The sequence below is a fragment of the Camelina sativa genome, chromosome 15 (genome assembly GCF_030686135.1).
Source record: "Camelina sativa cultivar CO46 ecotype springtype chromosome 15, ASM3068613v1".
NCBI classification, from domain to species: Eukaryota; Viridiplantae; Streptophyta; class Magnoliopsida; order Brassicales; family Brassicaceae; genus Camelina; species Camelina sativa.
Genome location: NC_141894.1, coordinates 23,722,327 through 23,737,201, shown reverse-complemented (window position 1 = coordinate 23,737,201; position 14,875 = coordinate 23,722,327). Strand labels below are relative to the sequence as shown.

The 14,875-nt window shown below is 42.2% G+C and overlaps 1 protein-coding gene, 1 non-coding gene and 1 pseudogene across 2 annotated transcripts; 2 read left to right on the top strand and 1 right to left on the bottom strand.

The window, feature by feature from the left end:
- The first annotated feature begins 4,295 nt into the window (after positions 1-4,295).
- LOC147926999 (uncharacterized) lies at positions 4,296-5,273 on the top strand (annotated as a pseudogene).
- A 1,380-nt stretch (positions 5,274-6,653) lies between these two features.
- Positions 6,654-12,293, top strand: LOC147926997 (uncharacterized). Its single transcript, XM_087487265.1, has 4 exons — positions 6,654-7,667; positions 7,821-9,370; positions 10,142-10,217; positions 12,252-12,293. Exons 1-4 carry the CDS (start codon positions 6,654-6,656, stop codon positions 12,291-12,293), a joined length of 2,682 nt encoding a protein of 893 aa, XP_087343391.1.
- Positions 7,203-7,309, bottom strand: LOC147926998 (small nucleolar RNA R71). Its single transcript, XR_015583075.1, has one exon. It is a non-coding gene; the product is annotated as a small nucleolar RNA R71 (small nucleolar RNA).
- Positions 12,294-14,875: the final 2,582 nt, after the last annotated feature.

The window sequence follows — 14,875 nt, the reverse complement described above, 5'->3', positions numbered from 1 at the left end:
GTCATCTCTAACCATCATCAACAACCAATCAACAAACCAGGAGTCTGCATCGACCGACACCAACATGCATCGACCGATACCAAATGGAGGTTGCGTCGACCGACGCAAGATCTGTGTCGACCGATGCAAGGTTAACTTGCATCGACCGATGCTCCCAATGCATCGACCTACGCATGCTCGACATAACACGAAACCCTAGAGTTTACGCGCTGTCCTCGCATCTGCATCGACCGACGCACAATGTGCATCGACCGATGCAATGCCGAGCATCGTTTTCCTCCGAAGCTTCTTGCCGGATCTTCGTTCCTACAACCACAAAACTTGATCTCAAGCCACAAGAAAGCTTCCTAATGTCCATAGCAACAATCTAACAAGTCTAACATCACACAACAAGCAGATTAAAGAGTTCTCTAGCTTAGATAAGCCATGGTCCTGTTCTTACCTTTGCCAAGAAGAATCTGAACCTAAACACAAGAAGAAAACGCTTCTAGGAAGCTCCCACGATGATCCCAGCTACAAATCTCACCAAGAAACGTCACCAACCTCCAAGAATCTCCCAAAAACGCTCAAAAACTCTCACAAAGCTTTTTCTCTCTTTCTATTTCTCAAAAATGGCCACCACCAAACAAAGGAGACAAAAATCGTGTTAAGGGTTTTTTCTTCACCCAAAACGCAGCATTTGACTTAAGTCAAAACGCAGGAACTTGACCTTGCATCGACTGATGCACACTTTGCATCGACCGATGCAACTCCCAAACCGGGATTTCGGTTCACGGATGTTACAATTCTCCCCCACCAATCTAGATTCATCCTCGAATCTCGAACAACCATCAGCCAAGGACTCCCATGCGGCCGTCTCCACGGCCCGCACTCCTCCGACCGATCTACAGAAGGTCACCTCTAGGCGATAAACTCACGCTCCAGGCATTATATGCTCTCGACTTTTTGGACTTTCCTTTACTCATAGGCCTAAACCTTGAGTTTTTATTGGCTCCTTATCAGACCTAAGTCTGTATGCCAATGTTGGCTCCTCATCAGGCCTAAACCCGCATGCCATAAAATATATAAGGAAAAATCCAAAACTCGTCTCTCGGGTTGCCACCCTACAGCGCGCCCCTGGATCGTCATCCAAAGTCGATATACCCACCATATTCCCAAGCCACAAAGTCTCTGAATATGGCAGTACTAGGAGAACCTAAGTCCTCCAAGAGTCGCGAGCAAACAATTCTGAACACGTCTGAGTCCTATCCCTATCCAGGTTTCCTTCCCGTGCCTCGTGTAAAACATCTCAATGTCCTACCAACCACATATCCCCTCACTGGAATACCTCATGACCACACAAGGATCATATACCTGCCTCAAGGACCGCCACCAAGGCCGAACAAAATATCCTAAAGAGGACCGCGACCAAGGCCAAACAAAATGTCCTAAAGAGGACCGCCACCAAGGCCAAACAAAATGTCCTAAAGAGGACCGCCACCAAGGCCAAACAAATGTCCTAAAGAGGACCGCCACCAAGGCCAAACAAATGTCCTAAAGAGGACCGCCACCAAGGCCTCTCGTCCCGAAGGACCGTCACAAAGACCTTCTGTCCCGAAGGACCGTCACAAAGACACTACGGCTAAACAGCCCGCCACAAACGCCATGCAATTGGCTAAACAGCCCGCCATAAAGGCCACACACGGCTAAACAGCCCGCCACAAAGGCCAAACACAACTAAACAGCCCGCCACAAAGGCCACACAATGTTTAAAAAGACTGCCATACACGGGCACACTAACTCGAAAGTCCGCCACTAAGGCCACACACAAGCCCCTCAAAGGCTCTCCACCGCTAAAATGGACAAATTCTAACTCCCTTAAAACTTTTCATATCTAGAACTTTCCATTTTTGGAAACTTTCCACTTTTGGAAACTTCTATTTTAAGAAACTTTCCTCCAAAAACCCCGTCTCACGGAAACTTTGTACCCCAAGCACCACCTCATCTTTTTACTGAGTTGCACAACCAACCACCCCAAGCGACCGAGTAAACAAGAGAGATGGGCTGGAATACTCCATTCCCGCTCCAGCCACGGATTACAGATGCGACCAGGCTAAACAAGCTCAAGTCGCGGCTTGCTTCTCATACCACTTCTTGAACCTTGCTTTCATCTTCGCCTCATGCTCCCAAGTCTGCTCCTCAACACCATCACAGTCCCACAGGACTCTCATCAAAGGAATCTTTTTCTTCCGAAGTTCCTTGATCCTCCTCTCGAGAACCCTCACTGGTCTCGCCTCCAATGTCATGTTAGGCTGAAGATCCTCAGGAATCTTAGCCAACACCTGCTCACCCTCACGGAGACACTTCCGCAACATAGACACATGGAAAACCTTATGGAATGCACGCATAACCTCACGTAACTCCGGTCTATATACCTCAGACTCAACTTAGTATCTTATAATGACCTGTTCGGACCCCACAACATGGCCATCTTGAGGTACACTCTGTCTCCTACCTGAAACTCAAGATCTCTCCTCCTCCTATCAGCATAACTCCTCTGCCTATCCTGAGCCTCCTTCATGTTCAGCTTTAGAACCTGAATCTTCTCTAAGGTCTCCTGAACAAAAGTAGCACCAAACATGCTCCTCTTCCCCACCTGAGTCCAGCATAATGGTGTACGACATGGTCTCCCATACAAAGCCTCATAAGGATCCATCTTAATACTCGCCTGATAACTGTTGTTGTAAGCAAACTCTACCAGGTTCAGGTGATCTGCCCAATGGCCACCCTAATCCAACACACACATCCTCAGCAAATCCTCCAGCGTCTGGATCGTCCTCTCAGAGTATCCACCTATCTGGGGATGATAAGCTGTACTCATTTGAACCTTCGTGCCCATCTCTGCCTGAAATGCCTTCTAGAACACCGAAGTGAACTTAGAATCCCTGTCAGACACAATGCTCGCTGGCACCCCATGCAATCTGACTATCTCTCTCACATACTTCTTAGCCAAGACCGCTGCTCCATCAGTCTTCTTAATGGCCAGAAAATGTGCTGACTTAGTCAACTGGTCCACAATGACCCAAATAGCATCAAAGGTCCGTGACACTGGCAATCCTACCACAAAATCCATGGTGATCATATCCCACTTCCACTCAGGAATGGGTAAACTCTTCAGTAACCCGCCAGGAACCTGATGCTCAGCCTTCACTAGCTGACACACATCTCACCTCGAAACCCAACTAACCAAATCCTTCTTCATCCCGATCCAATGATAGTACCTCTTGAGATCACGGTACATCTTAGTCGCTCACGGTTCAACATATTCAATGGGCCGTCCGTACAGTTGAGAGATGAAGTGAGTCCAGCCCTTGAAGTCAAACACGAGTAAAGCCCTTGAAGAAGAAGCCTTAAGTCTCAACAAAAATATCTAGATCCTTCCTTCCTTAGCTGTTGGAGATCTCAAGCAAGTGGGCGCCTAAAAGAGTCACATGTTGACTTAAGGAAGGAAGGTCACTATCAAGCTATGGAAATCGTGTATAGGATCTTGTAGGAATATGCTTATTCTCTTGTCTATAATTAGGATGTAACTAGGATTCATTTTAAGTAAGAAGTTTTTTTCTTCTTCTACACTTTTATCTCTTACACTCTCTCTCTCTTATACTCTCTCTCGATCACACTCAAACTCTCTTCTTCTACACACTTGATCATCTTACTCTCTTTGTTTCGAGTCTTACATGGTATCAGAGCCTCATTGTTCCTAGTTACAAATCCTTCACTCTTCACAAAATTCCGCTCTTTCTTTATCTTCGTTTTCATTGTAATCTCAAAATTTGATCCTGTTTATCCGTTGGGTAATACTATTGACCGGTGGACAAAACTCCATGGAAGGCACCAAGACCTTGATTGTTCCAGTTAGTCTCAAAGGAGAGAACTACTTGTTGTGGGCAAGGACCACGAAGACGGCACTATACGGCCGAGGGCTTTGGACCCATATTACCACGAGTGAGGCTCCCAAGGAAGAGCCTACTAAAGACGGCAAAGAAGTGGTCACAAGTGGTGAAGACAAATGGTTTCAAGAAGACCAAAGTTTTCTTGCTATCATACAAAACTCTCTTGACGCTCCAATAGTCGAAGCCTACTCATATTGCGAGACGGCTAAAGATCTATGGGACACATTACAAAATGTGTTCGGTAACACCACAAATTTAAACCGAGTCTTTGAGATCAAGCGGGCCATTAACAACCTAAGCCAAGAAGACATGGAGTTCACCAAACACTTTGGGAAGTTTCTGTCTCATTGGGCTGAGCTTGAGATGCTTAGACCGGCTACCCTTGATCCGGCCATCTTGAACAAGAGGCGTGAGCAAGACAAGGTGTTCGGCCTCCTTCTCACATTGAATCCGTCCTACAACGACCTCATCAAGCATATCTTGAGGTCGGACAAGCTTCCTAGCCTAGAGGACGTGTGTAGCCAGATTCAAAAGGAGCACGGCTCCATGGGGCTGTTTGGAAGCAAGGGGGAGCTTGTAACCGCTAACAAGGCTGAAGTGGCGACTGCAAACAAGAGCTACTATCGAGGTGACAACAAGAACCCTCCAGTGTGCAATCATTGCAAGAAGCCGGGTCATTTCAAGAATCAGTGTTGGATTCTTCACCCACATCTTCGAGCCAACCGGTCGATGAACAACCGTGGAGCACCAAAAGCACATCAAGCGACCATGGAGCCGCCGAGTGCAGAGCCAAATCAGCATTCTCGGATGTGAAGGGAACCGCCCTGGCCGCCAACTCTGACCTAGTGAGGAAGTCTGACCTCGATGCTCTCATTAAAGCACTCAAAGAAAACTCCGGTAACTCTTATCTTGCTTTAATTCAAACTAAACCGCTTATAGTTGATTCCGGAGCCTCGCATCATATGATTAGTGACTCTAGGCTGATTAGCGAAATTAAACCGGCCAATGGAAATGTGATTATAGCTAATGGTGATAGAGTTCCAGTTAAAGGAATTGGTAATCTAAAGTTATTTGATAAGACAACTAAAGCGTTTTATATGCCTAGCTTTACATCAAACTTACTCTCGATTAAACGAGCCACTACCGATTTAAACTGTTATGCTATCTTTGGTCCTAACAATGTGCATTTTCAGGATATTGAGACCAGTCAAGTTCTTGGACAAGGAGGTTCCAAGGGTGACTTATATGTTCTTGAAGACTTAAATCTATCTTCCTCTAATGCATCTTGTTTTAGTTATGTTTCTATTAAAGTAAACAATGCTATATGGCATGCTAGATTAGGACATCCTCTCTCTCGTGCCTTAGAGATTATGTTTCCAAGTATTTCTTTTAAAAACAATGAATGTGAGGCTTGTATACTTGGTAAACATTGCAAAACTGTTTTCCCAAAGTCTTTAACTATTTATGAGAATTGTTTTGATTTGGTTCATTGGGATGTGTGGACTTCTCCATGTTTGTCTAGAGAAAATCAAAAATATTTTGTCACTTTTATTGATGAAAAGTCTAAATATACTTGGTTAACACATTCAATGGGCCGTCCGTACAGATGAGAGATGAAGTGAGTCCAGCCCTTGAAGTCAAACACGCGTAAAGCCCTTGAAGAAGAAGCCTTAAGTCTCACCAAAAATATCTAGATCCTTCCTTCCTTAGCCGTTGGAGATCTCAAGCAAGTGGGCGCCTAGAAGAGTCACATGTTGACTTAAGGAAGGAAGGTCACTATCAAGCTATGTAAATCGTGTATAGGATCTTGTAGGAATATGCTTATTTCCTTGTCTATAATTAGAATGTAACTAGGATTCGCTTTAAGTAAGAAGTTCTTTTCTTCTTCTACACTTTTATCTCTTACACTCTCTCTCTCTCTCTCTCTCGTATACTCTCTCTCGATCACACTCAAACTCTCTTCTTCTACACACTTGATCATCTTACTCTCTTTGTTTCTAATCTTACATCCTTAACGCTTTCAAAGCCCTCCTCACGCTCCTGTGACCACACAAAAGTAACATCCTTCCCAGTCAACTTAGTCATAGGGCGTGCTCTACTTGCAAAACCCTGCACAAACCTCCTGTAGTAACCTGCCAATGGAAATTGATGATTAGGGTGCTTAGTGGTATTTAGACTTGTTCTTAATGCATGCTTGCCTTGTGATTATCTTTGGAAATTGTTGATTATCACTTGTTTAGCATAGGATCTTTATCATGGAAGTGAATTGATTTGCATAAGTGTTCTTAGCCATAGGATTGTTCTTGATTGTTGCTTAGACATTTAGGATTGATTAGCTATCTCCCAAGTCAATTACCTTGCCCAAGGTTCTCTTGTTTATTCTTGATTTTCAGTATTGTTGCTAGTTGTGTTCTATTGCCTTGAGTTTGCAAAGTCTTGTTTCCTTTCTTTGAATCATTTTGTTAGTTAAGTTTGAGACAAAAGAACTTTTCCTGTTTAAGGATAGATTAAGCATCTTTGTGTATTCTTGGTGTGTTGGTTAATGCAAATTGTGGATTGATAAAATAATTGAAGTAAAAGTACTACATCAATTTGGCGCTGTTGCCCATTTGCATTCAATTTGACCATTAGGATTTCAACTTTGCCTGAGCCTATTCATTTCTTTTACATTGTTACTTACTTAGTTTGCATTGGTGTTTTGAATTCTCTTTTGCAAGGTCTATGAACTTGAGAAGTCAAGGCCAAGCCAACTTATTTGAGCCTGTTGACGACATTCCCCGTCTTGAAAGAGAGAACCGCCGTTTAGCCCGCCAAGCTATGGATAACAATCCTCCTCCTGCTGCTGGTCATATAGGAAATGATCAACACAATGCAAACCAAGCTCCTCTCCATCCTCCAAGAAAACCACGATTCATTGGAGCTTTTGATCAACCAAACATTCATGGGAACCGCCAAGGAATTAGAGCACCTGCTATTGAGAACAATAACTATGAGATCAAGTCAAGTCTTATCAACATGGTGGAGAGCTCAAAGTTTCATGGTTTGCCTATGCAAGACCCTCTTGACCACTTGGATCAGTTTGATATGATGTGTGGGACAGTAAAAATCAATGGTATCTCTGAAGATGCATTCAAACTCTGCCTATTTCCGTTTTCTCTTGGAGATAGAGCTAGGACTTGGGAGAAGAACCTGCCAATGGGATCAATCACCTCTTGGGATCAATGCAAGAGAGCTTTCCTATCCAAGTTTTTCTCTACTACAAGAACAGCAAGGTTGAGGAATGAAATATCAAGCTTTGCTCAAAAGGGAAATGAGAGTTTTTGTGAAGCATGGGAGAGGTTCAAGGGCTATACTATGCAATGTCCTCATCATGGTTTCTCCATGGAGTCTCTTCTCAGCACATTATACAGAGGGGTGCTACCAAAGATAAGGATGTTGCTTGACACAGCAAGTAATGGTAACTCTCTTGGCCAAGATGTTGATGTTGGTATGACTTTGGTGGAGAATCTTGCTCAAAGTGCTGGCAACTATGGGGAGGATTATGATCGAACTACAAGGGATCATTCTGATATGAATGAGCATCACCGCAAGGAGATCAAAGCATTGAATGACAAGATGGATAGGATGATTCTTGCCACTCAAAAGCCAGTCCACTTTGTTACAAAGAGTGATGTCTATCAAGGGTATCAAGAGGGAATGGAAGCTTGTGTTGAGGGACAAGAAGAGGTCAACTATGTGGGTGGACAATGGTATAACAAGTTCAATCCCAATTACCGCAACCACCCTAACCTCTCTTACCACAGAACCAATGTGGAGAACCCACAAGATCAGTCTTATCCACCACAAAAACCACCTTGTTTTCCTTCTCAACCCAACTATCAACCAAAGCCTCAAGGGAATCACCAAGCCAAACCTCAAAGCTATTCCCAACCACAGCAGCAAATGAATGCACCACATCCTCAAGGTCAAGTAGATGACACAACTGCTCTACTTAGACAAATCCTTGAAGGACAAGGGAGAGGAGCCATTGAACTTGCTACACAAATGAAAGCTATGCACCAAAAGGTTGACAATGTCTATGGTGAGTTAAATGCTAAGTTTGAAACGTTACAAACACAAGTCCAAGGACAAGCTTCTTCATCATCAACAAGACAAATGGGTTCTTTACCATGGAAACCTGAACCAAAACCCAAAGAGTTCATCAATGCCATCATGTTGAGAAGTGGTAAGCAACTACCAACTAATGAGCTCAATAGGGACATTGAGCCTAAAGGAGGGGAGGTAGTGGTTGAAATTGAGGTTGAAGATGAGTTGATATTGAAAGACTTGGGTAAAGACGAAGAAGCTGAAGGAGTTGTGGTTGACAAAGGGAAGAGTAAAGTGGTTGAGGAACCAAAGCAAGACAAGGTCATTGATGAAGTTTCCAAGAAAAATAAAGGTGTTTCCAAAGAAACTCTATTTGTGCCTCCACCATATGAACCAAGATTGCCATTTCCTGGACAGTTCAAGAAGCAACAAGTGGACAAGTATAGAGCCATGTTTGATGCACAAATGAAGGATGTTGCTATCACAATGCCTATCATCGATGCATTCTTTTTGAACCCATCATACAGCAAGTTCCTCAAGGATGCAGTTTTGGAGAAGAAGAAAGTTCTACAAGGAAAGGTTATCTTGACTCATGAGTGTAGTGCTATTATTCAAAACAAGGTGGTAGCAAAGAAGCTTGAAGATTCTGGTAGCTTCACTCTCCCTTGTACATTGGGACTTCTATCTTTTGGCCATTGTTTATGTGATCTGGGGTCTAGTGTGAGCTTGATGCCTCTCTCAGTTGCAAAAAGATTGGGTTTCACACACTACAAGAAGTGTATGATCACCCTTGTTCTTGCTGATAGGTCAGTTAGAACACCAGTTGGAGTACTTGAAGATCTACCAGTGATGATTGGTCATTTTGAGATCCCAACCGATTTTGTTGTGCTTGAAATGGATGAAGAACCAAAGGATCCACTCATCTTGGGGAGACCATTCTTAAGGACAGCAGGAACAATGATTGATGTGAAGAGTGGGACAATTCAGTTAAATTTGGGAAAGGAAGCTTTGACTTTTGACATCAACAAAGTGATGAGGAAGCCTACAATTGATGGTCAAGTTTTCTACATTGAAAAGATGGAAGCTTTAGCTGATGAGCTTTTGGAGGAATTGGCTATAGAAGATGAGCTCCAAAGCACTTTGCCAGTTAAACAAGGAGAGTTTGGTTTACTAAGGGAAGATAGTGAAGGTTATGAAAAGATCCTTGACTCTCAAAAGCCTTCTAAAGATGGTGGAAGCTTCCTTGAGTTAAAAGAGCAAGTGGTGTGTTCAGTTGAAGTAGATTCAAATGAAGATTGGAGTGAGCTTAAGGCACCCAAGATTGAACTCAAACCACTCCCTAAGGGGCCAAGGTATGTTTTTCTAGGTAAAAACTCTACTTACCCTGTCATTATCAATGAGGAACTTAGTGAACAAGAAACTGTTACTCTTCTAGGTGAATTAAAAGAGTATAGGAGAGCTATTGGTTATTCACTTGATGATATTAAAGGAATTTCTGAAACTCTTTGCATGTATAGAATTCATTTAGATGATGAATCAATGACTTCCATTGATCCACAAAGAAGGTTAAACCCTAACTTAAGAGATGTGGTGAGGAAAGAGATTCTTAAACTCCTTGATGCTGGTATCATATATCCTATATCAGATAGTACATGGGTTTCACCTATACATGTGGTGCCAAAGAAAGGAGGAGTTACAGTTGTTAAGAATGATAAAGATGAGTTGATTCTTACTAGAACTATAACTGGTTATAGAATGTGTATTGATTATAGGGGACAGGAGACTCAATGTTGCTTCTAGAAAATATCATTTCCTTTACCATTTATTGATCAAATGTTAGAGAGGCTTGCTAGTCATACTCATTATTGCTTTCTTGATGGTTATTCTGGTTTCTTTCAAATCCCCATACATCCTAATGATCAAGAAAATACTACTTTCACATGTCCTTATGGTACTTTTGCTTATAGAAGGATGCCATTTGGATTGTGTAATGCTCCAGCTACTTTCCAAAGATGCATGATGTCAATTTTTTCTGATCTCATTGAGGATGTTGTGGAGGTTTTCATGGATGACTTCTCTGTCTATGGAGATTCTTTTTGTGGTTGTCTTTCTAATTTGTGCAGGGTCTTAAAGAGGTGTGAGGAAACAAATCTGGTCTTGAACTGGGAGAAATGTCACTTCATGGTGAAGGAAGGAATTGTTTTGGGTCATAAGATTTCTGAGAAACGCATTGAAGTTGATAAAGTTAACATTGATGTGATGACCAACCTAGCGCCTCCAAATTCTGTAAAGGGAATAAGAAGCTTTTTGGGCCATGCTGGATTCTATAGAAGGTTCATTAAAGACTTCTCAAAGATTGCTAGACCTCTTACAAGACTGCTGTGTAAGGAAGTTGAATTTGAGTTTAATGAGGAGTGTCTTCAAGCTTTCAAGAAGATAAAGGAAGAGTTGGTTAGTGCTCCAATAGTTCAAGCTCCAGATTGGAATTTGCCATTTGAAATCATGTGTGATGCTAGTGACTATGCAGTTGGAGCAGTGCTTGGTCAAAGAAAAGACAAGAGGCTTCATGTTATATACTATGCAAGTAGAACCTTGGATGAATCCCAAATCAAGTATGCTACAACAAAAAAAGAGCTCCTAGCTATTGTCTTTGCATTTGAAAAGTTTAGGCAATACATGGTGGGTTCAAAAGTGGTTGTTCACACTGATCATGCAGCATTGAGATATCTTTTAGCAAAGAAGGATGCTAAGCCAAGGCTGTTGAGATGGATATTGCTACTTCAAGAGTTTGATTTGGTGATTAAAGACAAGAAGGGCATTGAGAATGGAGTAGTTGATCATCTATCAAGATTAAGGATTGATAATGAGATTCCAATCAATGATGCACTTCCTGAAGAACAGATAATGGCAATTCAGCTCCTTGAGAAGAGCCATGAGACTTGGAAAAAGCTTGGAGAGGTGATGAGGTTGGAGGAAAATGGTCCTTGGTATGCTGATTATGTTAACTATCTTGCTTGTGGTCTAGAGCCACCAAATTTGGTGGGTTATGATAGAAAAAAATTCTTCAAGGACATCAACAACTACTATTGGGATGCACCATACCTCTACACTCTTTGTAAGGACAAGATTTATAGAAGATGTGTTGCCAAGGAGGAGATAGAAGGGTTAGTAGAGCTTTGTCATGGAGCAGCCTATGGAGGTCATTTTGCTACATTCAAGACAGTCACAAAGATTCTTCCAGTTGGTTTGTGGTGGCCTACAATGTTCAAAGACACTCAAGAAATCATCTCCAAGTGTGATTCATGTCAAAGACGAGGCAACATCAGCAGGAGAAATGAAATGCCACAAACTCCTATTTTAAAGGTTGAAGTGTTTGATGTATGGGGTATAGACTTCATGGGACCATTTCCTTCTTTCTATGGTAACAATTACATACTTGTGGCTGTTGATTATGTCTCTAAATGGGTGGAAGCCATAGCTAGTCCTACCAATGATGCAAAGGTTGTGTTGAAGTTGTTCAAGACAATCATTTTTCCAAGGTTTGGTATTCCAAGAGTGGTCATTAGTGATGGAGGGAAACACTTTATCAACAAGGTCTTTGAGAGTCTTCTCAAGAAGCATGGAGTGAAGTATAAGGTTGCTACAGCTTACCATCCCCAAACTAGTGGTCAGGTTGAGATTTCAAACAGAGAAATCAAGTCCATTCTTGAGCAAACAGTTGTTATCACAAGGAAGGATTGGGCAAAGAAGCTGGATGATGCTCTATGGGCATATAGAACTGCCTACAAGACACCAATTGGAACAACTCCATTCAACCTTCTCTATGGAAAGTTTTGTCATCTGCCAGTTGAGTTAGAGTATAAGGAAATGTGGGCAGTCAAGCTTCTTAACTTTGATATCAAGAGTGTTCATGAGAAACGCTTGGTACAATTGAATGAGTTAGAGGAAATCCGCCTTGATGCTTATGAGAGTTCAAAGATCTACAAGGAGAGGACAAAAGCATTCCATGACAAGAGAATTCTTCCAAGGGTTTTCAAAGATGGAGACCTGGTCTTGCTGTTCAACTCTCGGTTGAGGCTATTCCCAGGAAAGCTCAAGTCTCGTTGGTCAGGACCATTCAAGATCAAAGAAGTTCGACCATATGGAGCCTTTGTGTTGTTGAACAAGTCTGGGAAAGAGTTTGTTGTGAATGGACAGAGGTTGAAGCCCTATTTTGCCAATGATTTCATCGAGGAAGGAACCACGGTTTCTCTCTCGGAACCCCAAGACGCCTAAAAGGTGTGGTAACGTCAAGCGCACTTGGGAGGCATTCCCATGGTATCCTTGTAAATATTTTCTTTTTCCTCAGTTTAAATTAGTATATTTGGTGTGCTTTGCCTGTTCTTTGGTTGCTAAAAGTTTCAGGAAGTCGAGTGTTAAGATCAGCTCAATGAGAATTCAAGTGATGAGGATTTGTCTGTACGATCGAGGGACCAATCGACCAAATGGTCGATCATTGCGGAAGAACGATCGACCAAATGGTCGATCGTGTGGTCGATCGTCTCACTTGGCTCCTGTCCGAACTCGGCAAATAATCGAGTGATTGATCGATTGCACAAAGAGTTTGATCGACAAAATGGTCGATTGCCCAAAGTATTTGATCGACCAAATGGTCGATCGGGTGGTCGATCAATGTCACACAGATGGCACAGAAGATGGGAAATGATCGAGTATTTGATCGATCACACAAAGAATTTGATCGACCAAATGGTCGATCGTGTGGTCGATCAAAGTCTCCCTGCCCAGGTAAGTCAAGGTAAGTCAAAATTCTGACTTTGCTTTACTTAGATTGAACCGGAAATCCTCCTTGGTCTAGCTTCCAAACCGGCCTAAACCGGTCAATTTCGATTTGAGGCAAGATAAAAGAGACAATCAAGCAAACACTCGAACCTTCCTCCTCTTTGTTCTCTCTTTTGCGTTTCCAAACTCACACAGCTCTCTCTCAGTTCTTGCTCGAATTTATTGATTCAAAGTTCTATTTCACTCGAATTTTGCTCTAGAATCCTTCTTTATCACTCTATTTCTCAAGCAAACAAGGTAACATCTCTATTTCTCAATAATTTCGAATTCACCAAGGTTTGTCAAATTCTGAAAATTTCTTGTATAACTAGGTTTACATGTTAATAGGATGATATTATGCTTGTTTCAGACCTTGTGAACCTTAGGTGCGGATTATTGGAGCTTGTATTGCATAGTTTGGTGAAATTTTTTGAATTTTAGTGGTTTAGGGTTCTTAATTTGGCAAAGTGACGAAAACTGCTGAAACTTGTTAAAATTTGGGGCTTTTAATTTCTTTGGCTTGCTTTGATGTTGCTTTAAAGTTGTGACTGATATTTGGTTCAATTCCCTTTGAAATTTGGCAAGTTTAGGATTTTAGCAAAATGTGAGAATTTTTGAATATTTGTAGAACATTGAGAGCTTGTTGTGTATTTGTGTTTGAGTTTGTGGTTTATTGCTCTTGTTTTGGTTAATGAGATAATGGCTTTATTTGCATTGTATCACATTAGTATAAATTGTGGCAATTTGAGACTTGAACTTGCAAAATTCATATGAATTTTTCTCTTGTCACTCATTTGGTTTTGAATGTGTTTATAGGTACAATGGCTGGTCCTAAAGCTAGCTCCAAGAAAAAGAAGACTTCTGAAACAACAGTTGAACCACCTGCAGCTCCTTGGACATCAAGTGAGATCAAAACTCTTCAGAAAATCAGCAATATTAATGTTGTTCCCACCAAGTTTGTCGATAGAGCTTTGCTGGTAAGGATGGGTCTTCTTGATAAGTTTGATGAGTTCTTCACCAAGATGGGTCTTCAAGAGATTGCAAGGATGGATTATCCAACTTATCCAGATCCTACTATCGATTTCTTATGCACCATGGTTTACAAGTTCAAGAATCCAAGGGTCCCCATAGCTAGTGAAGGAACAATCTCATTCAAGGTGCGATCCATGGGCTACAAGATCTCCATTCCAGACCTTTGTGAAGCTTATGGTTTTGAGAACAACAGTGAATTGTGTTTCCCTAACTTCAAAGGGATTGATCTTCTTTGGAACACATTGGCAAGGGGGAAGTTTGTTAGCTACAAGGCCAAGATCACACAGGTCCGTCATCCGGTAGTTTGCTATGCAATCAAGACTATTGGGCACTCTCTCTTTGGTAGAGGCGAGGTTGGAGCAGCAACCAAGTTGGAGTTATGCTTCATCTTCCAAGGGTTAAAGGATATCCTTTTGGATAACATTGATGAAAATTTTGAGGGAGAAGAAGTTTATGATGATTTAGGAGATGATGTGAACTATGGTTGCATTCTTGCTCATTACTTGGCTTCTTACTCAAAGAACATCATCAAAGGCAAGGCCAACGCCACTTCCATAGTTGGTGTGCTAACTCCTCACTTCGACAAAGCGGGAGTGGATCTCTCCAAGTTTGAACCATGTAACCGTCGATCCTATCTTGACTACCAGCACTTGGTGAGCTCCAAGTTTCTGAGACTTACCACAGATCCCGCTAGCTTTGTCCACAAGTTCATTGATCAAGAAGGGAATGCAAAGGAGTGTATGCTTCCTTCAGAAGGCCTGTCTGCCCTGAACTACCACTATGATGTTCTATTTTTGCTGGAAGAGAGTGAGATGGCCGCACCACAAGAAGAGCCAGCAGAGATTGAAGAAGACTCGGCACCTCCTCCACCTTCCCAGCATGATCCTTACCGCCTTAGTAGATATGAGTTACCTCAGTTCGACTTTGTGCCCAAGACCAAGACAGAGAAGATGCTTTCGAAGTTCATTAAGGTCCATAAGAAGATCAACAAATGGCAAGCCTATGCT